Raw genomic sequence first — 26,334 nt, 5'->3', positions numbered from 1 at the left:
CCAGAGCACCCCCTATCTCCTGAGTGCCCTGCTCTGCACCTTCCTCAAGTGCTTTTGCCAGGCTTAGGGTGGTTCCCAGGAAATTTGCAGGAGAAGCAAAATATCCCGGGCAGTGTGGGAAGCTACATATTACCAGCAACTGAATTTATGTGGTTACAGGTAGGTAGCCATGTTGGTCTGCCGTAGTCGAAACAAAATAAAAAAATTCCTTCCAGTAGCACCCTAGAGACCAACTAAGTTTATTATTGGTATGAGCTTTTGTGTGCATACCAATAACAAACCGTGTTCGAAGAAGTGTGCATGCACACGAAAACTCATACCAATAACAAACTTAAAGGTAAAGGTAAAGGGACCCCTGACCATTAGGTCTAGTCATGGCCGACTCTGGGGCTGCAGCGCTCATCCCTTTATTGGCCGAGGGAGCCGGCGTACAGCTTCCAGGACATGTGGCCAGCATGGCTAAGCCGCTTCTGGTGAACCGTAGCAGCACACAGAAACACAGTTTACCTTCCCGCCAGAGCGGTACCTATTTATCTACTTGCACTTTGATGTGCTTTTGAACTGCTAGGTTGGCAGGAAATAACTTAGTTGGTCTCTAATGTGCTACTGGAAGGATTTTTTTTTATTTTGAAGTTATGTGGGAGATGGAAATAAAACTCCAGTGCCACAGATAACAGCATAACAAAATAATGGTTGATTTCCCAATCCTATAGAAAAGGGCTTCTTTTACTACAGTTAAACAATCGACAGGGCAGTGAATTTCCCCAATGTGGGAGTTGTTATCAATGGGATTAGTTGCAAAAATCGAGAAAAAAAAGTGAAAAAAGGAGAGCTTACAAGGGTGAGGAGCATCTGTGCCACTCCAGATGTTGTTTACCCCAGTGGCTCCCATCAGCATAACCGCTGGAAGGCTAGAGACCCCATCCTGCCTTTCATTTTTCCAACTTTTCCTTTCCAGGCAGGAGAAAGTAAATCAATTGTATGTTCACACTATGCACCGAAAGCGCTGAGAGACCACTTTTAAAGAGCCCTGGCTCCCCCCTCCCCGCCCCCGCTCCATGGATCCTGGGATCTGTGAGCTGCAGTTTGCAGAGTGGTTTGGCAATCAATCCCTTTTCGCAAGGAACTCCGGGAATTGTAACTGTAGAGCCTCGTACCCATCTCCAGCACTTTACACAAACTACATTTCCCAGTATTCTTTTCTTATGGGGGGGAGGTGCAGAGCCACGACTGGCTTAAAGCAATATGAAGCCACTTTAATGCATGTCATTGAATGTAGCCCAAGGCCACAACAAGGCCTTGGACTTTCCTCTCCGTTGCTAGGTAACCGCTTCCCGGTTCGCACTTCCGCCTTGGAGGCCGCGGCGGATTGGCGCCCTGAGATGACGCCATCGGCCTGCGCGGCTCTTTCCTCGCCGCTGCCCCAAAGGAAGGAAGGCAGAAAAGCTGAGGGGACGAGAGAGACAGATCAGTTGTGGTGCCGCCGCCGCCCGTCCGTCCCTTCCTCCCGTTCCTCCCTAGCCATGAATAGTCTCCGCCGCCTCCGCTGGTCCCCGGTGAGTCCACGGAATGCCCCGCGGGTGGGTGTGAGGCGGGAGAACCCCCATAATGCCTAGAAGGGTTGGGAGTGGCAAAGGGCTTCTGGAAGTCCCGACGGCGATGGTGTTTCACCCCCTTGAGGGGAGTTCAGGGCCCTGCACGTGGACCCGCTGCCCTCCTCCCCGTAGTGATAATCCCCACAACAGCCCTGCGGAGTAGGCTGGGCGGATTCGTTGGCGCTTGCCCGGCTTCTGCCTGCCGCGCCCCATTCTCCCCCCCCCCTCACCCCCACGCAGCCAAACAAACGGGTGAATGGAAGACCGGCCCTTTGGGCAACCTGGAAGAATTGAGGCCGCCTGCCTTTTGCACGGCAAAAAATGCCCCTGCCTGGCGACTGCTGATGACTGAGCTGCTCTGTGGGTCAGCTTCCCAGCGCACCGTCCATGGGGTCACCAGAGCACCAGCCATGCTCCTGCTGTTGCTGTTGCTGAGTTTCCTTCCTTTGCCTTGTTCGCCCGTGTGAATGTCGGGCTTAAGGAAGGCCCTGCAGAGGGTGGCAGGAAGCATCTCTGGTTTGGTTAGTGGTAGAGCGTGGTCTGCAGGTAGCATCTCCTCCAGGTAGGGCTGGAATCTTGCCTGAAGCCCTGGAGAACTGCTGCCAGTCCATGTGGGTTGGCAAGATGGGTCAATGGTCTGACCCTGTATTGGTCACCTTCCTATGTGTGATAGTTGACAGGGAAGCAAGAGACATCTTTTATGTTATACTGTAAATTCAGATGGAAGACCTTTGTAGAAATTTGTTGTTGTTGTTTAGTCGTTTAGTCGTGTCCAACTCTTCGTGACCCCATGGACCAGAGCACGTCAGGCACTCCTGTCTTCCACTGCCTCCCGCAGTTGGGTCAAATATGTAGAAATAGACGGTGCTTTTTTTCCCTGGGGATACACAAAGGTATGCAGTACCAGCACCTTTTTTCTTAGAAGAAAAGCATTGGCTAAAAGTGTGGCATTTACTGTAAAAACTTCATGGTGAGTACCAGCACTTTTTTCTCTAGGTGAAAAGCGCTGTTTATCAATAAACCCACATCTGAGTGAAAGAAATTGCTACATCATAGCAGAAAAGTTGCCTAGTGAGAAATAAGATGCAGACAAGATTCACTCATTTGTGCATTAATTGTTTATATTCAGACATGCCACTTGAGTAGAGGTCATATTTGCTTCCTGGGATTTACTTGTGCGGAATAAATCACAGCTTGCATGAGTGGGAAATCTGAGCTGGATTCTTGATTTGAAGCTGTAGTGCGAAAGTGGCAAAAGAGGGTTAGTGACCTTCATGAGAGGTCATCGAGCATGATGGTAATAAGCTCCCCAAATCCACATCTTGTTCATCTCCACATACAAGGTATAAGCAGAGATTTTAAATTGATGACTGTGTTTCATATTGTAAGTGGCAGGTAGGGGCTATGCTGTGGAGGCAAAGTAGTTTAAGAAATTGTTGTGCTCAGCTGTGGTACCTGGAAGACAGGATACCCTATGCTTTAAGAACAAAGATGCTATTTCAGTGATTTTTAATAAACTAAGAAGGTTCCCTGCTCAGCAGAGGAATAATTCCTTTTCCCTTTCTTGGGTCAAGAGTCAAATGCAGATACTTTACAGTGTCCTTGGAGGCAAGGATACTTTTGTAGGAGAGAAGTGCAGTCATAATCTACCACTGACTGGGCTCTTATCTTGTATTTGTATTTGTTGCGTCAGAGTGTTTAGGAACATTGTGTGTTTGGGTAAATTTGTCTGATAGTTAACGTTTTTCAGTTACTTTCCTTTTGCCGTTGTCAGAATGGAGCTGTGCATGGCAAGTAGGCAGTGGTCTGGACTCATTGCTGCAGTGTGGATAGTGAGTATTAAACGTGTCTTCTGTGATGAATCCTCTGTGCTCTTATCAGCTATCTGGAGATCTAGTGGGTGGGATTCGTTGCAGGGGTGTTAGGCAGGATTGATTGATCACAAAATCAAGGCCTCAAGCCTGGTGTAGCAGTGAAGCCATGGGCTTAAAAAAAACCCTCACAAAAAGCCTCATAGCTTGAAGTACTACTGTGTGTTTAAAACATGACAGATGCAGGGGAAATGTTACAGGTAGCCTCTCTGAAAGGGTCCTTCCGGATGCAAATGAATGTACATTTTACATACCTGATGGTGTATTGTATGTGGGCTTTTCCCTGTGCCTGTGACATGTCATATGTAAAATGGCCTTTTAGAATTCTCCTATTACAGAAGAAACCATCCAGGTTCCTGACCAGCCTGTCTGTCCACCTTCCCTTTTTTTAATCACCCAGATAGAGCTCTTTCTGGTCATACACTCCCTGGCTTTCCATCATCCAAACCAACCTACTTCCTTACCAAAGCTAAACTGTTTTTTGGCATTTTATTGATGACATTCTAGTCTAGTTGCTGAATTTTTTTTTGACTTTGCAGTAACTCAGCCAATGGTTTGGGATTCACCATCCGTCAGTTTTTAACCTACTTATATGGTGCGAGAATTTTGCGTAAGCTGTTCATCTGCGATTCTCTTCCTAATGTATTAAGATCTCCATAGACTTCCCACCAATAGTTGTTCTCTTGCACTTGTTCCATTAGTAATTTTCCAGGCTTGGCGATTGGCTAGGTAAATCTTAGAGTGAGTTGATCAGTTAAAATCTGGAAATGTTTTGGAGCATTCATGGGCCAGGCCAGGTTGACTTTACATATAAGAGCGGCCTGCACAATCAGACCAAAGGTGGTCCATCTAATCCAGCATCATACTCTCATAGTGGCCAACCAGATGCCCCAAAGAAAAACCTGCAAGCAGAACTTGAGTGCAACAGCGCTCTCCCCACTTGCAATTCCCAGCAAGTGGTACTCAGAGGCATACTGCCTCTGACAGCAGAGGGAGAACATTGCCATTGTGACCAGTAGCCATTGATAGCCTTGTCCTCCTTCATGACTTTGTCTTGTCTTTATAATTCATCCAGGTTGGCCTCCTGTGGGAGCAAGCTATAGTTTGCGCTATGTGACAGGTGGCTCTGGGTGACTCTGCTTTTGACTGCTGTCTGGGAAGCAGCCTTTTGGCCAGCATGGGTGCAGATGGGCCCTGGTTTGGAGCCAGTCTTCCAGCCCTCTCCATGGTCCTCCTTGCCCTCTCAGGTTTTTTCTCAACCTGACTCTCCTTCTGTTCCTTCCTGCAGGCAGCCTCCATCCCGGCAAGTGCTTGTGCTCCTGGGTCGCCGGTCTTCCCCTCCATCTCCACCTTCACCTTCATGGATGCTGCCTGGGTCCTCCCAAGCAATCCCTGCTCTCTGGCTCTGTAGAAGGTGGGGTGGTGCCTGATGCCTGTCATCCCCATCCCGCGGCGGGTCCGCTCTTTCCATGGCCCCCACACAACATGCCTGCACTCTGCATGTGGGCCGGTCAGGACCACCCACTTGGTGCGCACCAAGTACAACAACTTTGACATCTACCTGAAGTCCCGGTGGATGTACGGCTTCATCCGTTTCTTGCTGTACTTCAGCTGCAGCCTGTTTACCTCCATCCTGTGGGTGGTGCTGTCAGTCTTGTTTTGCCTCCAGTACCTCAGCATCCGGGTCTTTCTCCGTTTCCAGTACAAACTCACCATCTTCCTGCTGTTGCTGGGAAGGAGGCGTGTGGACTTTAGCCTCTTCAACGAACTGCTCATCTATGGCATCCATGTCACCATGCTGCTGGTGGGGGGGCTGGGCTGGTGCTTCATGGTCTTTGTGGATATGTGAATAAATAAAAAACCAGTGCATGTCGGTCAAGGAGGCATGCTGGACTCTAACTTGGGTTAGGTCTTGTATGTGTGAATGCGTCATCTTCTCCCTCACTTTGTCCTGCTGCTGAGGTTCATAAATTAATGGGTACTCGCTTAGAAGGATTGGAAGTTGACTTGGAAATTCATTTCTAATTCTTCATTGCCCTTGGTTGGTAATATGTGGAAAACAAATCGTATTTTTATCTGCCACATTTTTTACCATAAGCACCTGCCATATGTGGCCAATGGCCCATCTAGTCCAGTGTCCTGTCCTCACAGTGACCAGCCAGATGCCTCATTGGGAAGCCCACAAGCAGGATTCAAGCACAAGAGCCCTCTTCCCTCCTGTGGTTTCCAGCAAATGGTATTTGGAAGCGTTGCTGCCCCCAACTGTGGAGGCAGAGTATAGCCACATGTTTAGTAGCCTTGTCCTTCATGAATTTGTCTAATCTCTTTTAGATCCATCCAAAAGCCATCTCTTTTGGAATCTAATGGTATTTAAGTGGGCCCTGCAACAAATTGTTGCAGTCCATTCCCGCCTCTTAACAGGGACCAGCCAAGATAACCTCCAGGGTACTCCGTTCCATCCTCCCCTTGTTTTCTTTTCCAACTAGCACTAAAAATTAGGTGGCCACTAAGCATGCTGAATCCTCATTCTTTCTTAAAAAGTATGTGATGTACTTCTGCGAACTTTCGGGGGCTCTTTCCTCCTGTTGCTCAGTGGCTGTTCTTCAGTCTTTCCTGAGTTTGCTCTTGGAGGCAGGGATGTGTTGTGTGCTTGCTGCCCCCAATGCCATTCTCAGGGCAGCCCCTCAGGATCTCAACGGCCTGTTGCCATTCCACTGCAGAGTTCTTTTGCTCAGACTATTGAAAAAACATATCCTGTATACGGACAGTTGTGCACTTCCATCCCTGTATCTTGGCTGAGGGATGTAAAATACAGAACTCTGAGGAACTGTTTGTTTCAGCACTATCATTTATCTATTTTATTTCAGAATTTATAAACTCCACTGGTGTACAAAAAATAGAATATAAAACATAATACAAATCTCAAAACAATGAAAAATGTGAAGCCAACAAGAATTAAAAGGCACAAAAATATAAGTGACCAATTTGGGAAATCTTGGTGGGAAAAACATTTTTGACAAACATTGGAAACGGAACGGTGTTGGGTCCTGCTTCCCTTCCAGAGGAAGAGAATTCCACAAAGCTAAGAGCATGTGGATTGATGCATTCTTGCCCCTCGTTATGAGATTTCCTCTCACATTAGCCACCCCCAGTTCCTTTCAGGGTTACAATGATTTCCAGATTAAAGCTGAAGATGGACAGGGCTAGTGTAGCCAAGGTAGGCGAATGGTGGAGATACCAACAAGGGTCTCCCAGGTTCAGCTCTTGTCTATGCCATGGGTTGCCAAGCAGCCTTAGGCTAGCCTCGGCCCCCTACAACACTGGTGTAGTACTTGCCTACCTCACAGGGTTCTTGGTATAAAGTATGGGAAGCACTCTGAAGTGTGTGTTTTTGCCAGTGTTGGGCTGTGTGTGCCTCCATTCTGCAGCAGGAACCAGTTTTGCATTTGCAGAGTGATCCACTGACTCAGAGTCCTGGAGAAGACTAGAAGAAACTTCTGCAGAGAGGGGGAGAGAGCTTTTCCTTGGTATTCCATTTAAGCAGCAAAAAGGTGGTGGAAGAGCCTCTGAGAACATGGACTTCTCTTGGAGGAGAGAGTTGTGGAAGGAATCTGCCTTGTGAATTGTTTTTTTGGGGGTGAGGGGCTTCATCTCCTGTTCAGCTTCCTGCTGCCCATACATTGGACTTTGGTCATATTTTGGGCTAGCCTTTGCTTCCAGTCATAGTTTCAAATGGACAGGCTTTCCCCAGTGGTGGGTCTGCCAGTGTTGCTGTCTGAAAGTCATTTATGTGCAGCAGGATGCCAGGCAGGGATGGCAGATTCCAAATGCTGGTTTGCCAGCTCCCTGGGGCATCTGGGTGGGCCAAGAACATGGAGCCCATTTTATTTTGGAAAGGGAAAGAGAGAGACATGTTCCACCTCCTGGGATGTGATTTGTCACTGGGTTTCAGTTCCAGAATCCTGGGCTTTTGCCAGCTCTTTCAGCTTCTGCCCTTGGTGGCTGTCACTGCCTCCTGTGGGAGCGAGTTCCAGAGTTTAAATATGTGCCATGTGAAGAAGTCCTTCCTTTTGTCTGTTCTGAAGTGTTTTGCTTCTGTCTTTTGCTTGGTCAAAGAGTTTCTGTAGTTCTTGGACAAGGGTGTGAGTGGGAAGGAGAATAAAGATCTCCTTTCATTTCTTCGTGTGCCAACCCTGTGACTTTGCTTTCTCTCTCTCTTTCTCTCGCACCAAAGCAAAAGATTCTGCACAGAAAACGACCTACGGACAAAATTATTGCCACAAATCGTATTGCTTTGAATTAATTTCTCTTTGTTTTCTTCCGTGTCTGGGGTCTACCTTGATATATAGTTACATGGCAGTTTTAATCCAGGCTACAAATAAGGATTATTATTATTTTTTAGAAGGAGGAGGGTGTTGTTTGTATCGGTAGATCTTGCAGGCCCAGGACCATTGTAACCAAGGAGAGGAAGCTTTTCTGTGGTGTGGGATGCCTGATATAGGGAATATAGCTGCTGGGGGTCTTGAGGTCATGGTTGAGGGACCAAGAGGAGTGGAGAGTAAACTTTTGCACTTTGGTTGCTGGTTTCCCTCCAGCTCAGTTTTCTGGAATCCCTTTTATTAAGAGGTTATTTCTGTTGTGAATCAGAACACATTGTAATAAGGAGCGGCTCATTAAAGTGTCCAACACAGAGACTGGACTCCAGCCATCTCCTGAGGCTCCAGTCCTTGTCCTGTGACACATCCATGCCCTTCACCCCCACCCTGCTGCTTTGCCCTTTCTATGCTGTAGCTGCAGCACCATAATTCAAGTTATGCAAATGCCATACTGTGCTGCGACGTCCAAGAAGAAACAAATTAAGGCCAGGTGGGGTCAGAAAGAAACTGAGCACTGATTTTCTGTTCCTAGAAATGTGTTCCCTGAAATCTTGAGAGAGGCCAGATAAAAGGGGCCACATGGATGAGTGTTTGGCTTTGGGTTTTTGTGTGTCCGCACAAATTCCTAACCAGTTGGTTTACTTTAAAGAAGAAAGACCCTGGGAGGGCAATCTGGATTACGCTCTAGGAGACATTATCCTACCCTTCTCCCTGCATGTTTCCCGCTGAGCTGGAGAAAGGGGCAGGACTCTCAAATCCCCTGGATTCCAACTCCCATCCTCATCTCTGACCATTGGCCGCCCAACAGACTCCTGGGAGTTGGAGTCCAGCAACACCTGCAGGGTTACAGATGCTCCCCAGCTCTCCCGTACCCCCACTTTCTCTCACTTGTTCAACTTAGGCCTCCTCCTCAAGAATTTGCCTTATTAATGGCTTAGCCATATTCTTTCCAACCTGTGACTAGTTCTCCCTCAACTTCTGCAGTAGCCAGATTAGCTACACAGATGCAAAGGCTCTGTGTGTGTGTATGCGTGGCTTGCCGTCCCAAATGTCTCAGCTGATATACATATATATATTTAGAGTATATTTTTAGGCTACCCAACCCCAAAACATTCTCTGGGCAGCTGGCAGTAAATATTAAACACATCAAATATACAAAATGAGTCTTGAAGCATTAAGAATAAACTCAGCGCTAGAGAGCAAAATCTGTGCTATAAACTCATCCTTCTTAGAAGGGTGTGGCCAGAGGATCCCCACATTGTTATAGGCCAAGGAAAATGCCAGTGGGGGTCTCTGGGGACCCTTTGGGGTCGGTTCTTCTTACTCACAGCATTGGTTGGCTGCTGAACTCTGAGAAGGAGGTATTCTCCCCCCATGCCAAGCAGGAGTTGCCCAAAGGAGGCATACAAGGCACCATCCAGCCACCTTAGGGACTCCACTTTAGATTTGTGTAGGGTTTACTCCATCCTGGCTAATAAAAGCAAGCTGGGAAGGGCTGGGCAATGGGCTCTGTGGGGCAGTGAATGCTTCCCTCTGTGAGGGAGCCTTCCCAGACCTGCTGAAAAAAACATATTTAGACCCGGCCAATATGGCCAACTATCGCCCAGTCTCAAATCTTCCATTCTTGGGCAAGGTGATTGAGCGGGTGGTTGCTGAACAACTCCAAGCATGCCTGGAGGATGCGGACCATTTGGATCCCTTCCAGTCGGGATTCAGGCCTCATCGTGGGACTGAAACTGCCTTGCTTACACTGGCCGATGATCTCCAGCGGGCTAGGGACAAAGGTGAAAGCTGTTTCCTGGTTGTGCTGGATCTGTCAGCGGCCTTTGATACCATTGACCATAACATCTAGGGGAGCTGGGGGCACTGTTATACAGTGGTTCCGCTCCTTCCTCCTGGGCCGTGTTCAGAAAGTGGTGGTGGAGGATGAATGTTCAGGCCCCTGGGCTCTCACTTGTGGGATGCCTCAGGGTTCCGTCCTTTCCCCCATGCTTTTCAACATCTATATGAAGCCACTGGGGAGATCACCGGGGTTTGGGCTGGGTGTTAATCAGTATGCGGATGATACCCAGCTCTACATCTCTTTCAAATCAGAACCAGTGAAGGTCCTGTGTGAGTGTCTGGAGGTGGTTGGAGGATGGATGGCAGCTAACAGATTGAGGTTGAATCCTGACAAGACAGAAGGACTGTTTTGGGGAGACAGGAGGTGGGCAGGTGTGGAGGACTCCCTGGTCCTGAATGGGGCAACTGTGCCCCTGAAGGAGCAGATGCGCAGCCTGGGAGTCATTTTGGACTCACAGCTGTCTATGGAGGCGCAGGTCAGTTCTGTGTCCAGGGCAGCTGTGTACCAGCTCCATCTGGTACGCAGGCTGAGACCCTACCTGCCCACAGACTGTCTCACCAGAGTGGTGCATGCTCTAGTTATCTCCTGCTTGGACTACTGCAATGTGCTCTATGTGGGGCTACCCTTGAAGGTGACTCGGAAACTGCAATTAATCCAGAAAGCAGCAGCTAGACTGGTGACTTGGAGTGGCAGCCGAGACCATATAACACCGGTCCTGAGAGATCTGCATTGGCTCTCAGTACGTTTCCGAGCACAATTCAAAGTGTTGCTGCTGACCTTTAAAGCCCTAAACAGCCTCGGTCCTGTATACCTGAAGGAGCATCTCCACCCCCATCGTCGAACCGGACACTGAGGTCCAGCGCCAAGGGCCTTCTGACGGTTCCCTCACTGCAAGAAGTGAAGTTACAGGGAACCAGGTGGAGGGCCTTCTTGGTAGTGGTGCCCGCCCTGTGGAATCCCATCCCATCAGATGTCAAAGAGATAAACAACTATATGACATTTAGAAGACATGTGAAGGCAGCCCTGTTTAGGGAAGTTTTTAACGACTGATGTTTTAATGTATTTTTAACCTTCTGTTGGAAGCTGCCTAGAGCGGCTGGAGAAGAAATAAATAAATTATTATTATTATTATTATTAACCTTTTTCCAAAGATGTTCCACAATGCAGCGCGTATAAGGTGGCATATAATTAATAAATTATGATAATTTTTCATTGCACAGAGTTGATAGGTCTGTGGGAGGAGACTCTTCTGGGCTTTGTCCCAGAGGCCAGCAGGCAAAAAGATGATTTGCTTTATTCATTGCATCTATTTATATCCTGCCTTCCAAGGCGGCTTCTAAGTTTCCTGGTGCTGCATTTTGGACCCTTTTCCAGTTTGGGTTGATGTTTTGATGACCTTGAGGCTCTCCTGTTCTGCTGGCAGCACATGATCTGTGGGGGCAAGGAGGGGGCTGGCACCAGCTCAGAATGTTTGTACAGCATTTGCTGCAGTGAGGCTGGAGATGCAGCAGTAGGAGCAGACTCTGTTGGCGGTGGAGGCGGCTGTTGTTCAGCTCTCCTGGAGCAGCGCCAGGCTCTGTGCTGGGTGGCTGGGGCTGCTCTTTGCCCAGTTTAGATTGCCTCTTTGTTCCTGGCTCCCTTATTGCTGTTGTTTGGCCTCAGGACCTGTGGGTCGTGCCCAGCCAAACATTTTGCCTACCCTCACCTGGGCATTGGGGCCCTCCCTCTCCCTCTACCCAGGGAGAGAATGGCTTTAAGCAGCTGGGTGGGGTTAGGTGGCATGCTTACTAGGGAAGACTGATAGGCCCTGACAGTAAAAGTCCAGGCTGAGAGACTGTACTCCCTTCACTCTGACTGTTTTGGCTTAATCCACAACCTAGTGTCCTCTGATAATTTTAGACTACAACTCCCATCAGCCCTAACCCACCTCAAAGTAGACCTGTCCTACATGGATTTTGCCATTAGTTGTATTTTTGGGTTTGGGGTCGGGAACCTCCATGTTGTGGCATAGTCTACCTTTGAGTACCATACCTTTGATGAAGGCGACACCGGAAGGACCACTGCTGCTTTTGCTCCAAGGCCAGATAATAGACAGACAGCATCAATTATTTGAAAGATTTTGAGATGTTCTTTTCTAATGGCAGGAGCTGTTTGATAGTGAAAAAAGTGACATTGGAAGGTGGTGGACTGTTCTTAGTCGAAAGTTTCTTTAGCAGAGGTTGCATGGCCACCCATCAGGGATGCCAAGGGGGTGGGTGGGGTGGACTAGATTTGCTTTGGTGGGGGGGGCATTCCAACATCATCCTTGGAAACACACTTCTTTCAGCAGGATGAAAGACCATTATCAAACTTTGGGGCAAGAGCTGGAAAACCCAGATACTTAAAATGGCTTGTTGGAGTTGGGCATCATACTTTGGGTGCAAGTTAATGAGGTGGGGGGAGGGGAAGGAATTGCTCATTCAGTATTAGTACCAATATCTATACCTGAGCCAATAAGGAATGCAAAAGCTTTGGCTCCCCCCCATTAGATTTCCGCCTTTTCCTTTTCTTTCTTCCTTAATTTTGTTTGTTCTTTTTGTGACATAGACTACCTGCCTACCTCTGCTTCCCCCCTTTTGTTTGTAATAATAGCATCAGACTTGAAATATGGATGCCTTCTGAAATATTTTCTGTCATGCCATCAATCAGATATATATTTACAGTCATTCATTAAACTAGAGTGTACATTTCATCCCTTCCTCCTTGGAATATTAATGCTGCTTCTGGCTGAAATGCTGTGTGAATATTCAGGTGGGGGTGAGGAATCAATCCCTGCACCAGCAATGATGTCACTCTGAGCTACAATCAAGCATTCTGTTAAAAAAACCAAAACCCAATTGGCATTGCAAAGTCCAATGTATATTGATTGCTATAGGGGAAATCTACAAGGAGGAGGAGAGAGAGATTTTGGCTTCGCTTTTTGTAGTTGAGGGCTGATGCTCTGGTTAACATTCTGGTTTTTTAAAGTAATATGATAACCTTGTAATAAGGCCATATGCTGTGTGTGTGTAGATCGTCTGTGACTATCTTCCTGCGACCATGCAGGGCTGAGGGCTGTCTTCAGAGGATTGTCTTTCTATTGAGGAGAGAGCATAGCACAGCAGTCTTTGGCTGCAGTTGGCTTCAATGGCCAAGGCCTACTTCTTAATTGTCTGCTTTGCCCCTCCCCACCCAGTAATGGGGTCTCTTCTCCTTCCCCATTTTTTGAATACTATACAGTGGTACCTCGGGTTACATATGCTTCAGGTTACAGACTCTGCTAACCCAGAAATAGTACCTTGGGTTAAGAACTTTGCTTCAGGATGAGAACAGAAATCGCATGGCGGCGGCACGGCAGCAGCAGGAGGCCCCATTAGCTAAAGTGGTGCTTCAGGTTAAGAACAGTTTCAGGTTAAGAACGGACCTCCAGAATGAATTAAGTACGTAACCAGAGGTACCACTGTATTTGCACTCCATGTATGACTCCTGCTGTTGATTGGGAGCCCACCTCAAGTGTTGTTTTCTTCATTTTTTGGCACCAATTGCATGTGTCAGGGTGCTTGATTACAGATTGGAGGCTTATTAAGTATAAAGAAATTGAGAGTCTGAAGAAGCTCCAGGTCAAGGCAGCAGACAATCTTATCATTGGAGGACCAAATAGGAATCCAAATGCATCTGGAGATCTGCCCTGGATCCACCAGGACCCAAACGTTGCTGTGTTTATAATTAAACTGCCCCCTTGCACGTGGAATGTACCGTATTTTTCGCCCCATAGGACGCACTGGCCCATAGGACGCACCTAGTTTTTTTTGGGGGGGGGGGAGAAATAAAGAATTTTTTTTTATTCCCCCCCCCAGGTGCGGGGGAAGCCTGAGCTTCCCCCGACCCCAGACCCCAGAACAGGCAGCTCTCCACAAGCCTTGGGAGACCGGCGCGACTTCCCGCCGGGCTCCCACGGCTTGTGGATATCTGCCTGAAGCCCAAACCAGGTCGGGGAACAGCGGGATGGGGCGCTCCACCTCCCCACTGTCCCCCAAGCTTGTGGGGCTGCCGGCGGGGAGAAGCACGCTTCTCCCCATCGCCAGCCTCCAAATCAGGTCGGGCGACAGCGGGAAGGCGCGCTGCGCGCTTCTCCTCGCTGCCAGCCCCACAAGCTGGGGGACAGCGGGGAGGCGCAGCGCGTCTTCCCGCTGTCCCCCGACCTGGTTTGGAGGCTCCCAAGGCTTCAGCGAAAGCCTGCATTCGCCCCATAGGACGCACACACATTTCCCCTTCATTTTTTTGTAGGGGAAAAAGTGCGTCCTATAGGGCGAAAAATACGGTACATTTAGGTACCTTGTCAATGTGAATCTAGGGCATGCTCTCTACATGTAAATACAAAATCTTTTAAAAATATAATTTTACAGTGTATTGATGTGACTCCACGCTGTTTCTCTAAATGCTGGGTGTTAATGAAATTCCTCATCCTTTAGCAGTTTTTGAAGCATCACATTATTATTTTTAAAATCCTGTAGCATGGCAAGTAGCTTGAAATGCAGAAATGTCTACGCTGTGGAAATTGAGGAAAGAGGTGCTTGGAGGCATCCTCTCCTGAGGAAGACTTTTCAGAGGGGCTGATCTGTACAATTCTTGAAGCAAAACCAGCACTAGATCCATTGTCGTTAGAACTGAAGCTGCTCTTCCATAGTTAGCAGCACCAGGCTGAGCTAGTGGGCCACACAGTTCATTGTCTTTCTATTTACATTCCAGTCATTTTTATTCTTCATCTTCTATTTGATTTAATTAATAAAATAAACCAAAGATAAGGAGCATAATAAATCCTGTAATTCAAGGCTGAAAGCAGCATAAATTGTACATGATGCTTGAACTTACTGTTCTAAAACATTACAAAAAATGCCTATTTCCCCATGAACCTGTTAGGCTGGTTTGCATGTACAGTATCCTTTTTTTGATAAGTTAGCATAGTCATATGAACCAGGTTTTCTCAGTCCATTCAGACATAGTAGGAGATAAGTGTGACCCTCCCCATTTTTAGCTATTATGCTCTTAGCAGTAGTTAAAAGGTTAAACACTATTTATTCATCACTTTCTGAAATAACATATTTTAGATAACCAATCAGAAATATTTTAGGTTCTAAGGGTTTATGATATCCTAACATATCACATATATTATTAGCCTGATCAGATTTCTAGAGTATTCTATTTGAGAATAATTCCAAAAATGTGTATATAGTCTGCTTTATTTAATCCACATCACCAACATTTATCTGATCGTAACGTATTTCTGAATTTGTATCAAGCCATGTACCATATTTTTCCGTGTACAAGACGCCCCCATGTATAATGTTTTTGGGGACTCCAAATTAAGAAAACACCGCTCAGCACTACCTGTGTATAAAACGAGCCCCAATTTTAAACCTTTTTTTGGTAAAAAAAAACTTGCGTCTTATACAGTGGTACCTCTGGTTATGAACTTAATTCGTTCCGGAGGTCTGTCCTTAACCTGAAACCATTCTTAACCTGAGGTACCATTTTAGTTAATGGGGCCTCCTGCTACCGCTGCACTTCTGTTCTCATCCTGGGGCAAAGTTCTTGACCCGAGGTACTACTTCCAAGTTAGCGGAGTCTGTAACCCGAAGTGTTTGTAACCCGAGGTGTTTGTAACCTGAGGTACCACTGTACACAGAAAAATACAGTAAATTACCATGTGCATGTCTTCTTTTCTCATTTCTGGCCCTATGCCCAAGTGACCACCCCTGGAGGCTGCTTGGATGGGGCAGGGGACTACCCAGAGGCAGAAAAAGGGCAAAACACTTTTTTTTTGGGGGGGGGGCTTACAATTGCTGCCTCTTCCTCCTCTGATTTGGAAGCAAAAGATGGGTGGTGGTGGTCATAGGATCCACCCCTCTCCGCAAGGCCTTCCTGGTGCAAATCTTGTTATCTTTTTGATGCCAAGTAAGCACTTTCCTTTGATGGAGTGGTGATGGTAGTTATTTATTTATTGCTTTTCTATCCCACCTTCTTTTCTCCAAGGAAATTCTTCTGCTTTTATTATTATTATTTTACTGTATGGTTTTATATTGTTGTAAATCCATATATTTCCATGACACATCAGTATATAAATATTTTAATTAATAAATAAAGGTGCTCAAGGGCGCCTATACATTTCCCCCCCCTCCATATTATCCTCACAACAACCTTGTGAGGTAAGTTAGGCAGTGAGTATGGATTAAATAACTCACATTAATTTCTAGAGGGTCATAAGATTCTAAGATGATGGAGATAAAGCAACTGTTAAGTTTGGTTTTAAAAGTTGTACCCTGCATGGAAAAGTGGCTCTTAATTAATCTGTGATCTGGCTTTACTCTGAGTAGTACTAGCAATGGGTGCACATACTTCTTCATATTATTAGGCTGATAACTCCTTGAGGTCTTTCTAGCCAGGATATCCCCCTCACCCCTCTCTGTTCAGGCAGTTTTGAAACCCCTTTCTCTTCTATGGCCGGGGCGGGGAGGCTCCCCCCCCGTGAGCCCCCCCTACCCCCAGTAACTAACACTGGGTGGGTGTGGGTGTGTGCCGCCTCCCACCCGCCCCCGTCAGTGTTGTGGGGCTGAGCGGGTAGAGGCTGAGCGCCTAGGCGCCCCCCCGCCGCGCCTGCCTCCCCCCTCCTCCTCCACGATCACTTCCTGCCTCCAGCCGGGAGGAGCTGCCGCCGGGGAAGAAGGAAGGAAAGGAGGAGGAGGGGGAGGAGGGCCCCGCCGCTGGCCCCACAGGTAAGCCGTCGGCCTCCAGTCTTACCTTTCCCCGGGAGGGGAGGGGAGGGGGTCTCTCTCTCTCCCCCCGCTTTAACCCCGCTTGCTCTCGCGCACCGAGTGGGGAGAGGGCGTCAGCTGCCAACCTCCCAGGCACTGCCCTGCGCCCCCTCTTATGTCACCCGAGTCTTCCCCACGCCCTAGAAGAGGACAGGACAGGATAGTAGAGATTCCCCAGCGACATAGCTGATTTCCTCTTCGCATTCCCCCATATGAAGGGAAATCTGCAAGGGGGGGGGGGGACCCAAACTCAAGCACAGCTTGTCCTTTTCCCAAAGTGGTCCAGGACGACTGTGTCTGCTGGGAGCCAGGCTGCTGCTCGTGTGGGGGACTCTGGAGGTTGGAGGCTTTCGTGCCCCATTACGGAGAGGGCGTAGCCTGGGGTGCGGGGTGGGGACACCTGAGTGCTGGTTGTCCAGGTGCTGCTTCTCCCGCCCTCTCCCCTGGCCGCGGGGGCTGTTGGGAGTTGGAGCGCAGCAGCACCTGCTTCCCCACCTCCCGACAGTCGCCTTCTATCTCGCCCTCTTTTGCGTCCCTCCACACCTGCTCTTTGAAGAGAGGCACCGCAAATTCCCTTCTCTTTTTGTAGGGGGATGGGGGGCAATTTAGGACTCCTTTCCCTGACACCTTCACCTGCCAGCTGAGCACCTCCTTGCCAGTTCAGTGTCAAAGTCTGGGAAGGGAGAGCAGCACCCCCTGTCTCAGGACCCCTGAAAGGACAAGCGGCCCCAGACAGCCCACAACTGGTAAGTGTTCCTCTTGGAGACCATCCCTCAATCCTTTTCTTTGCTGGAAGAAGGGGGATGCAGGCAGAAGGAGCAGCCCTCCATACAAGTTGCATCCCTTTCTGGGGTGAGGGAAGTGGTCCTCATTGGTTCAGGAGTTCTGTTCTGCTTCTCTTCACCTGCGCATGCCCCCCTGTAAGAATTCTTTGGAGGGTTATGTCTGGTAGATTCTTCTTTGAATACAATTAGCTCAGTGTGTTAATCAAATTAACAGAGCAGCTGGATAATGGGTGCAAGAGATGGTCAGCAACCAAAAAATGGCGTATTGGCTGTCACTTTGCAGGGCAGGATGGTGTAAGTTTCCAAAGGCTAGAAAGAGCCAGAGGGCTAGTGTATTACACACACACACACACTTCCTCCTCCTTCACTGAGGTGAGCTGCTTAGATATTTCTTACCTCAGCATTTTGATGGACCTTGCACTTTAAATGCTTTTAGAGAAGGAGGAGGATTTTGGCAGGTGTTGCCAGGACATACCTGGCAAATGCACCCTCAAGGGCAAGACATTTGAGGACTTTGCAGAGGGGTCTGTGCATGTTCTTAGTTCCAAAGATGTACAGATAGAAAGATTCTCAGTGTAAGGAACTGGTGTGTTGTTGGAGGTGGACTAGAGAGGAGTTGGGCAACTGGTAGACAGACACTGGTGCTTTTCAAGAAAAGTAACCTTGGTGTTCTGGAAGAATTTGCCTATGTTGCACAGTTTTAAAAGATTGGTTTCTTTATTGGAAATAATTTGACAATTGGAGTAGAAATATGTTGTTTTTTCATTTCTTAGTCTTTCTCTCCAAATCTCTTTACACCCTTGGATGGAAGTGGCTTCCTCAAAATTTACCAATGGGCGGCCTGACTGACCAGCAGGTGTGATTCTGCTCCCCTATGGTCAATGTAGATGCCTCATGGGAAAAGGACTTCTCAGAATTTCTTAAAGCTATTTTGTTTTAATGAATACCTGATTTTAGTTTAGGAGCAGTGGTGCACCATCTGAGAAGATGGTGTGGCACATGTGGAAGTTTATTTAGGAAGGGCAGGAGGAGAGCTATTAGAATTTGATAGTGCTGTGTATTGTCCCAGTTGATCAAGAATACACTTCCTGACCTCAGCAGACGTGTGTGTGTTTGTGTGTTTTCTTGGATTCCAAGCCAGATAAGTGCCTTTCCCAGTGCTGGTGTGTTCCTGAACATGCTGTGGTTAAAAATGCATTTGGTGCCCCAGGACTCCTCCAAATGGTTCAGCTTCTGTGAAGAGGAGGGGGGGCACTGTACTCCAGTACGTGAGTCTCTGTGCTGCGGCAGCAAAGTACAGAAGCACTTAAAAATGACGTGGATCCATTACATGCCGCTCCGTTAATTGGGAGACTGACTTGTGTGTTTCCTCCTCTTTGGGAGGCATTTTGCAGGGCTGTGCGGATTGATGCCCTGGCTGCATGCCCAGGGTTGGTCTTGTGACATGAGGAATTGATGAGCTGGTACACGCTCTTACCTTTTGCTAACTGAAATATTAAAGAGCAGTTGAAGTTGAATTTGGTAAACATAGTGGAATTTATGGCTGTTCTCTTCCTGTCAAAGCTGCTCCTATGAATTAGTATTCTGCTGCCTGAGCGAAATATTTTCCTGTCATGCAGTTTTTGGGCCTGACTCTTGTGATTTTCACAGCATTCACAGTTTGTGTTTATAGGACGATTTTACAAATTTCCGCAAATCCTTAACAAACATACCTGGCCTCAACCTGTACAGAGGAGACACTCCTGAGCCCTGAATTGTTAGTTTCAGGAACAACGTGGAGTTTTCTGGCACAAGTTTATAGTTTTTGTGGACTTACGGTAGGTCTCCATTAGGGTCATGAAGTGTTATGCAAAGCTTCAAATAAAGGTACACTTCAGATTTCACTTTAAAGGCTTTTAAAACAGAAATTGTGCCAAATTGTAGTAATGTTTGTAAAGTGTAGAGTGAGGAGAGTTTTCCCAAGCATGACAACTCTCACTTTTATTACTTTCAACATAGTCATATAGAAATATTTGCTCCTAGCTCTGAAGGAAAGAGAGGGTAGTGATTTCTTCTCTGGGGGCTGTTTGGATGTGATGTTTTCCTGGGCTTTTGGCTTTAGATTTGTGTCCAAGCTTGCCATCCAAATATGCTTCTTTGTTCAGTGGGCTTTGCTTCTAAATGTTTAGGCTCCAGCTGTTGTGTGGTCTCTGGGGAAAACGAAGTTGTACTGCTGGATAAGCATTTAATGGTTATTGTATTTGTATTTGTTTAGAAACCAATAAAATTGTTTTTTCCAAAAATAAAAAGTTGGAGGGGTAGTTTTGGGGTATTGCTCACAATTTCAGATGTAAGGAAAATGATATCTGTGCAACAGGGCGAGGGTGGTGCTACTGGAAGAGATCCTACTCTGGTGCATTTGTTCACTCCTTTGTTCCATAACCCAGAGTCATCAGAAGCCAGATGAAGTTAAAGAGCAAAGACCTGCACCATTTTTTGCAGGTGCTCAGCCTTCACAATGGATGGGTGTAGCTTCAGAACCCCTGCTGTGTGCCCTGACTCTCCTATAACCTTAAATAGCAGTCCTCTCCAGGTGGATCTTGGAGGCCTTAACAGGGCCCAGTGGCAGACGTGATCCTATGAAGTATGCTTGGCCCCACTTATCTAGTGTTAGAAATGTGGAGGTGCTAGAAGGAGCATCATTTATATTCTGGTGCTCCACCCAGGCAAGAGCTAGTGGCTCAGGTCTGCTCCAGTTGTGACTTTGGGGCAGTCATCAAGGGCAGCCCTAAGCAGCACTTGGTGCTGACAGACACCACCAAATATGGGGGGTAAAAGGAGGCAGCAATGGGAGGCAGTGAAGGAAATGAAGGGCTGTGCTCTTCCCTCCAACCAGTGGCTTGTACCTCTTGTTAATACTTCATTCCCTTGCTTTGTTTAAGTTCTATGCAACAGCAGATGGCTGCAGAGAGAATTGTACATTTTTTGTTAATTCCTCTCTTAAACTCTGCTGGTGCCTCTGAGGCCAGCTGAGAGCATCTTGTGCAAATTGCTGGCTTAACATTTTCCTTGTTGTGAGTTGACTCTTATTTCTGTGGGGCTCGATCTTGACAGCCCAGTTTATCTCCTGTTTTAGGGGGGCTTTGCTAACAAGACTTGAATGAAGCGATTTCAAATATGAAAATTAAAACATGATTAGTAATCGAGAGCATGATTGTTCAGCCAGCTAACAAGAGAGCACAAACCTCCCAGGGTCCTTTCCTTCCCCATCTGACCTGCCATTACATCCCAGTGACAAGGCTTTTGATAATCTCTGTGCCAATTTTTTTGTAGCAAATCCAAGGCCAGCCCAGGTTTTTCTTTCCAATGAGATCATTTGCAAAATATGTTTCTCCCTTGCTGCAGGCATATTTCACTGTGTCACTTGCCAGTGCTCATTTGCTGGGAACTGTGATTCATTAGCCAAGGCTGTCTTCTTCTTCATCATCATCTTCTTCATCATCTTCTTCTTCATTTTGTTTAATTTTTCAAAGGAAAGTCACAAAAATATATACCTTGGGAAGATTCTTCATAGTGATTACTGTATTTATGCGAATCTAATGCACAATGCACCTCCATTTTCAAAACCTTGAAACCAAAGAAGTATTTGTGGTGAATGTAAATGCGCCATCAAACCTAATGTGCACCCTAATTTTCAAGACTTAGTTTGGCCAAAAAAAGGTGTGCATTACATTTGAGTAAATACGGTAAATCATGTGTAATGTTTTGTTCCATGACCTGGCTTGCTTGTCAGGGGGGAAACTGCCTCCACTCTTGGAACTGTTGTTCCCTGATGTTTGTTGGGACCTGTGATTTGGCCCAAAGTTGGGGCCAGGCCTTCCTAGGCAAGACCACAAACAAGTGACCTTTCACCTCTTGAGCACATGGCTCACTGCCTGCAAAGCGGGATGGAAGTAAGAGCTGCCCATATAAAACATGATTCTGAGGCTTAGTACAGCTGTGATCCAGGTTGCTGCAGGGCTAGGAGCAGCTGCCTTTGGCATTCAGGGGGAGCCTGAAAGCTCCATCTCCAAACAGTGAAGCAATTACTCTTGTGTTTCTTATCTCCCTGGTCTCAAAACCCATAAGTCCTGGAAGCTCACAGATCCTTATCAAGTCCCCCCACCCCTTTTTGAATGCACACATTTACTTCAGCCATTTAAGTTTGCCATGGAAGAGAAATTTCTGAAGGAGGGAGAAATCTGAGCAGTGCCTTTTCTAGGTCAGCCTGCCTTTTATTTATTCATGCATATTTTCTGCTTCATCCAAAGGGTTTGAAGCTTTTCAATAAAATGCATAAATAATACTCCTCCAGTATTATTAGTCTTGCTATTATTTATTTAATTATTATTATTATTATTAATTTGCTTTTGGGTCACAGAATGAAATCTTCTGAAAATTTCATCCTGACCCACCTGCCAAGAGCCCCATGAATTGAGAGGAGAGGCAGGCTCCTCCTCTTCATCTTCCTCTTCCTTCTCTGCCTCATGAAGAGAGACATCGAGGATGGCAGAGCAGTGTTCAAAATTCACCAGGTGCCAGGTGACCAAGTGAAGATGCCCAGGCGCCAAGATGGCTTACATCTCCACCATCTGGAGGTGCATGCCTGGGGATCCTTCGATCTTGCCTGTTTTCACACGTTAACAACTAATCCTGTAGAATTCTATCAGTGATATTTTATCTGCACAATCAGAATGAATTTCAGGAACAAAAAGCCGTATTGAAAAATAGAAGTTTCAAGCAGTCTGGCCCCAATATGGCAACTAGACATTCTGTTTTGGTGTCTATAACCCTGGTTTAAGGAGTTGTTTGGCACCTAGTTTATATATCTGAGTTTCTAACACTGGTGCAGAGGCCAGATCTCCAGGGATTTCAGGGACAGTTTGCTCCAGTGAATGTCTAAATGGACTTTTTCAGGGTAAGGGATAGGAGCTACAACCTGCAGAATGGTAGCTTTGCAGTGGCTGTGTTTAGCACTCTGCACATACTCACACTGGGCACAGAGATACCGGGGTCCCCTCTTTATGCTTTCTTAAGAAAGAAGCTGGATTACTTCTTGCTTGGTGCCTGTGAAAAGGACTGAAAAAGAACACACAAACCCTTTTGTGTTGGCGGGGATAGGAGAGAGTGGCGTGGTTTCTGGGACTCACAGTAGCCAGTGAAATCACACAAGGCTCTTTGGGCCTGGTTTTGTGTTCTCAAAACCTGCTGCACCAAAATAACATGAAACTCTTCCAGGGATCATAGCGGGGAATCTGCTTTGTGAGCTTTGCAAAGATTCAGCCACTGTTTCGCTTTATGGTCTGCCTGGTTGCCACCCAGGTTCATGACATTCTTTAACTGTAGCCCTGCACCTGGCTACCAAAGAAAAAAGAAAAAAGCAAGGGGGAAAAAGCTGGGGATTGGAGGATATTTCAGCCCCTCTCCTAAATCTTGCACCTTGTTTTAGAATTAGCATGTGGGACAAATGGAGCATTTCTTTCCTTTTGGGTCTGTAAATTGCTCTTTTGCTTAATATAAGTACACGGCATACACCTTAATGTCTGAAGTAATAATAAAGCAAAGGAGCCTCTTTGCAGAGCAGCAAAGCCCTTGCTTGCTTTTGCATTTTTTATCCTCCTGCCCACCTGTTCACCAGCAGTGCCGCCAATATGATGCCTTCCCAAATATCCCTAGGCGGACAGAGGAGTCTTCTGCCTGGCAGCCACTTCTACCCCTTGTTATCAGTGAATTCCTCTGCCTACCTGCCATGTTTGCATGTCTACAAGGGGTGCAGCGTTTCTCCCCATATTTTCCTTCCCAGCAAGCTTGTGGGGTAGGCCAGCCTGAGAGGCAATGACTGGCCTTGAAATCACCCAGTGAGCTCCATAGTTGAATGGGAATTGATCCTGGGGCCCTACCCCACCCCCACTTGGCCATAGTCCTCCACTTACAGCATACTTGATCTTCTGAAGTGTTGCCTTTTCCAGAATCTTCATATCTGGAAGCACTTTGATGCCCAGTTTTAATGCATCTCTGCAAGAGAGCAGAGTTAAGGTTGCAACCCTAAATTTGAATTTCCTGATGCTTGCAGAAACGTTTTCTGTTTTTAATGCTCCATAGATTACTAGGCTTGTTTCAGTTCTCATTATGGACTTAAATTCTGTTAAACGTTGGAGGGGTTCTTTTGTTCTCAGCAGTTTTCCTCTTGTTTTTTTTTTTTTTTGAAGACTGTAAAATCATTAGTGTGAAGGAAGATTAAAAAGATGCATAACAATTAAAATGTTAATGCTGCCTGCATTTCTGACTTCTGAAGCTGCTCAAGCATCTTGGACCATCTTCTCTTCCTCCCCTTCTCATCTTAACTGCACAATTTTTATTCTGCACTGACCCCCTGCTGAGCCAGTTATCCTGAAATTGGAACACAGACACACACATTTGGGGAGTGGGGGACTTCAAGGCAACAAGCCCTGGGTCCTCTTGGTCCCCAAGGGACACCTGCCTGCCACCTCCCACTCAGTCCTGCTCTTACAGGTGGCAGTATTGGCTCTCAGGACGCATTGGTGCTGCCACAGGCTGCCTGCCCACCAGCTGTGGCAGGGCCTGCTCCCTTCCTCTCTGCCTTACACTTTGCCCCAATCTCATTAGCAGCTCTCCCTTCTGCAGGGCCAGTGGGAAGACACATCAAGTGCCTCTGTCTAAGCACCAGGTCCAACAACTCCCAGAGTTAGCAATTGGGATCTGCAAGGGGGAGGTGTAAGCTGCCAGCAGGGAAGGAGATTCCCCCCTCCCACCAATGCTGGTTTGTCTTTGGAAGTTGCATTTTTGCCTGAAATGTACGGTCTTCCAGATCTGATTGACATCTTGGACTCTTGGGATTGCCTTTGAATAACTTGCTTGGATGTTTGAGTTCCTTTATTTTTATTTTTATGTACAGTATTTAAATTGTTATCCCACTTAACCCCAAAATTGTGTCTCCAGCTGCCAGCCACGTGCAGGGAGACGTTCCCAAAACTGTTTTATGGATGTAGAATGACAACATCTGAAACAGCAATCCAAGAATGCCAGTGAATTTGGCCGCAGCCTTTGCTGCTCCTGATTTTATAAATTCCCTCTTTCTCAAATAGTGAAGAAAACAAACTGATCCATCTGTTCTTTGCATTGGTGAAGATCTCATGACAACTGTGCAGCCATTTAGTGGTTATTGCTCAAACCTCTCTTGAAGCAGATATTACAGTCATACCTTGGGTTGAAGTAGCTTCGGGTTAAGCATTTTCGGGTTGCGCTCCATGGTTTTGCCGCTCGCCAATGCACAGGCGCTCAAAATGACATCACGTGCAGAAGCGGCGAATCACGACACGCACGGACGCGGGTTGTGTTCACTTCAGGATGTGAACAGGGCTCCGGAACAGATCCCGTTCACATCCAGAGGTCCCACTTTAAAAGGTAAAGGTAAAGGGACCCCTGACCATTAGGTCCAGTCGTGACCGACTCTGGGGTTGCGGCGCTCATCTCGCTTTCTTGGCCAAGGGAGCCCACTGTACTATCTCACAAAGTCCCATACATAATTTGGGGGAGGGGCCACTAGACACAGGGGACTCAAAAATCTCTTATGGAATCAGCCAGCCTCTTTTGTCCGAGATGCCAGCAGATCTCACATCATAAGAAACTGGTGGTCCTTATGATGCAACAAGACTTTTTGCTGTTTTCTGCAACAGAATGGCACAATGACCCTTCAGGAAATTGTCTTTTCTGAGTTTGGCATTCCATGTGAGCTGGAATAATGTTTTAATGAAACATTAAAAATATACAACAAAAATGGAACAATTTTCATATAAATCACAAGATGTATAACAAGGATACAAAAAACCCAACAGCAGCACACACACCCTGCCACAAATTCCCCGAAAACAACCCCAAAGCCCAGCTTTAGCAGCTGGAGTCAGTTGGGACCCCACCCTCCCAGGCCAGGTGGAAAAGCATTCTGAAGAGATGTGCAGGATAGCAAAAGCTTTTAGGAAACAGTTGAAAAGTTGCATATATAAAAACAGTCTAAACTTTTGTTGCTTATGTGTGTGTATACATATATATGCCCTCAGTTTAAAACAGTGGCACAGGCATCCAGTCAGCATAACAGCTTCCCCAGTGCAGGAGGCCCAAGGCCGAAGCTGACGCTTCTTTTGCTTCAAGCTTTGTTTTCCCAGAACCCACAATCGCACAGTTCAGAGAAATGCCAAGGCTGGCTGAGGGCCATTTCAGACAAAACAGGGGCAGTGGAGTATGTGTGTCAGATGTAGGGGGCTCAAGGGGCCTCCTAGGAGTGGTGTCCAAAATAGGACTCTGTTTTGTGAGAGATGGAAAACTGTCAAAAATGGCAGATTTGCCTCCCCATGACTTCCCCTAATATTTCTGAGCTTGAATGAAAGCCTGGGCCATCACCAACACCTTCTTCCTCCCACAATACTTGTTTTTATTAATGCATTAATTAGTGCTCCCCCTTCTCCCTCCCCTCCCCCCCCCATGCCCATAGAATGGAATCTGCTAAACAAATGGCTCTGAAGATATCCTCTTCCTTATAAGATGTTTGTGTGGTATCATGAATTAGAGGAGCAAGAGGTTTTAATTCAAACACAGTCGCAAGAAGGGATATTTTTCTCCGCTCAGTTTTCTCCTTACATAAATGTTTTATTTTATAGTGCAAATTACTATGGAGAATGTTTTGACTAAACTTTCAAGGCTTTTCCTGGCACTCTGGAGAAATGACAACTGATTGTTCAGGCTTTGTCAGGTTCTTGACAAGCCTTTTGCTTCTCCCTCCTGCTCCCAGGGCTCTGACCCCCCTGCCCTGCTCCCTCCAGGTATAATTCTCTACATGGGCTGTGGGGCTTCCTGAAGGGGCTGCAATCTGCCTCCCCCTCAGTGGCCCAATTCATTCTTGCCCCTTTCCAGATACCTCGCATTGCAAGGGGTTGAAATAGATGGCCTTTCTGATCCCTTCCAACTCTCGGTCTGTGATTCTATGGGGGAGGCAGCTCTG

At 46.9% G+C, this 26,334-nt stretch overlaps 2 protein-coding genes across 6 annotated transcripts in view; both read left to right on the top strand.

Annotated features, from left to right (window-relative positions):
* Positions 1–1,425: 1,425 nt before the first annotated feature.
* On the top strand, positions 1,426–5,365 carry TMEM250 (transmembrane protein 250). 2 transcript variants are annotated; one of them, XR_014521400.1, is made up of 3 exons: positions 1,426–1,556; positions 3,370–3,427; positions 4,755–5,365. XR_014521400.1 is itself a non-coding variant. In XM_083485437.1 (3 exons), exon 3 carries the CDS (start codon positions 4,896–4,898, stop codon positions 5,313–5,315), a length of 420 nt encoding a protein of 139 aa, XP_083341563.1. In that variant the 5' UTR covers positions 1,441–1,580; positions 3,370–3,427; positions 4,755–4,895; the 3' UTR covers positions 5,316–5,365. The 2 variants fall into 2 exon arrangements, 1 of the variants encoding a protein (XP_083341563.1); XM_083485437.1 differs by having other exon boundaries at positions 1,441–1,580.
* Positions 1,431–26,334, top strand: part of NACC2 (NACC family member 2) — a 62,535-nt gene continuing 37,631 nt past the window's right edge. The window contains exon 1 of one of the 4 annotated variants that reach the window (XM_083485179.1): positions 1,431–1,580. The gene's annotated coding sequence lies outside the window, so the exon portion shown is untranslated. Of the gene's footprint in view, positions 1,581–16,368; positions 16,477–17,107; positions 17,262–26,334 lie in introns of those variants that run through there. The other 3 variants (XM_083485182.1, XM_083485181.1, XM_083485183.1) reach the window with 3 other exon arrangements.

Source organism: Podarcis liolepis (genome assembly GCF_965112155.1).
Source record: "Podarcis liolepis genome assembly, chromosome: Z".
In the NCBI taxonomy this organism is placed as follows: Eukaryota; Metazoa; Chordata; class Lepidosauria; order Squamata; family Lacertidae; genus Podarcis; species Podarcis liolepis.
Note: the sequence above shows the minus strand (reverse complement) of the source record. Positions and strands in the feature narration are given on the sequence as shown.

Bases quoted from the DNA above. Each gene is read 5' to 3' on its own strand.
- TMEM250 (XM_083485437.1), top strand. From the start codon at position 4,896: ATGCCTGTCATCCCCATCCCGCGGCGGGTCCGCTCTTTCCATGGCCCC.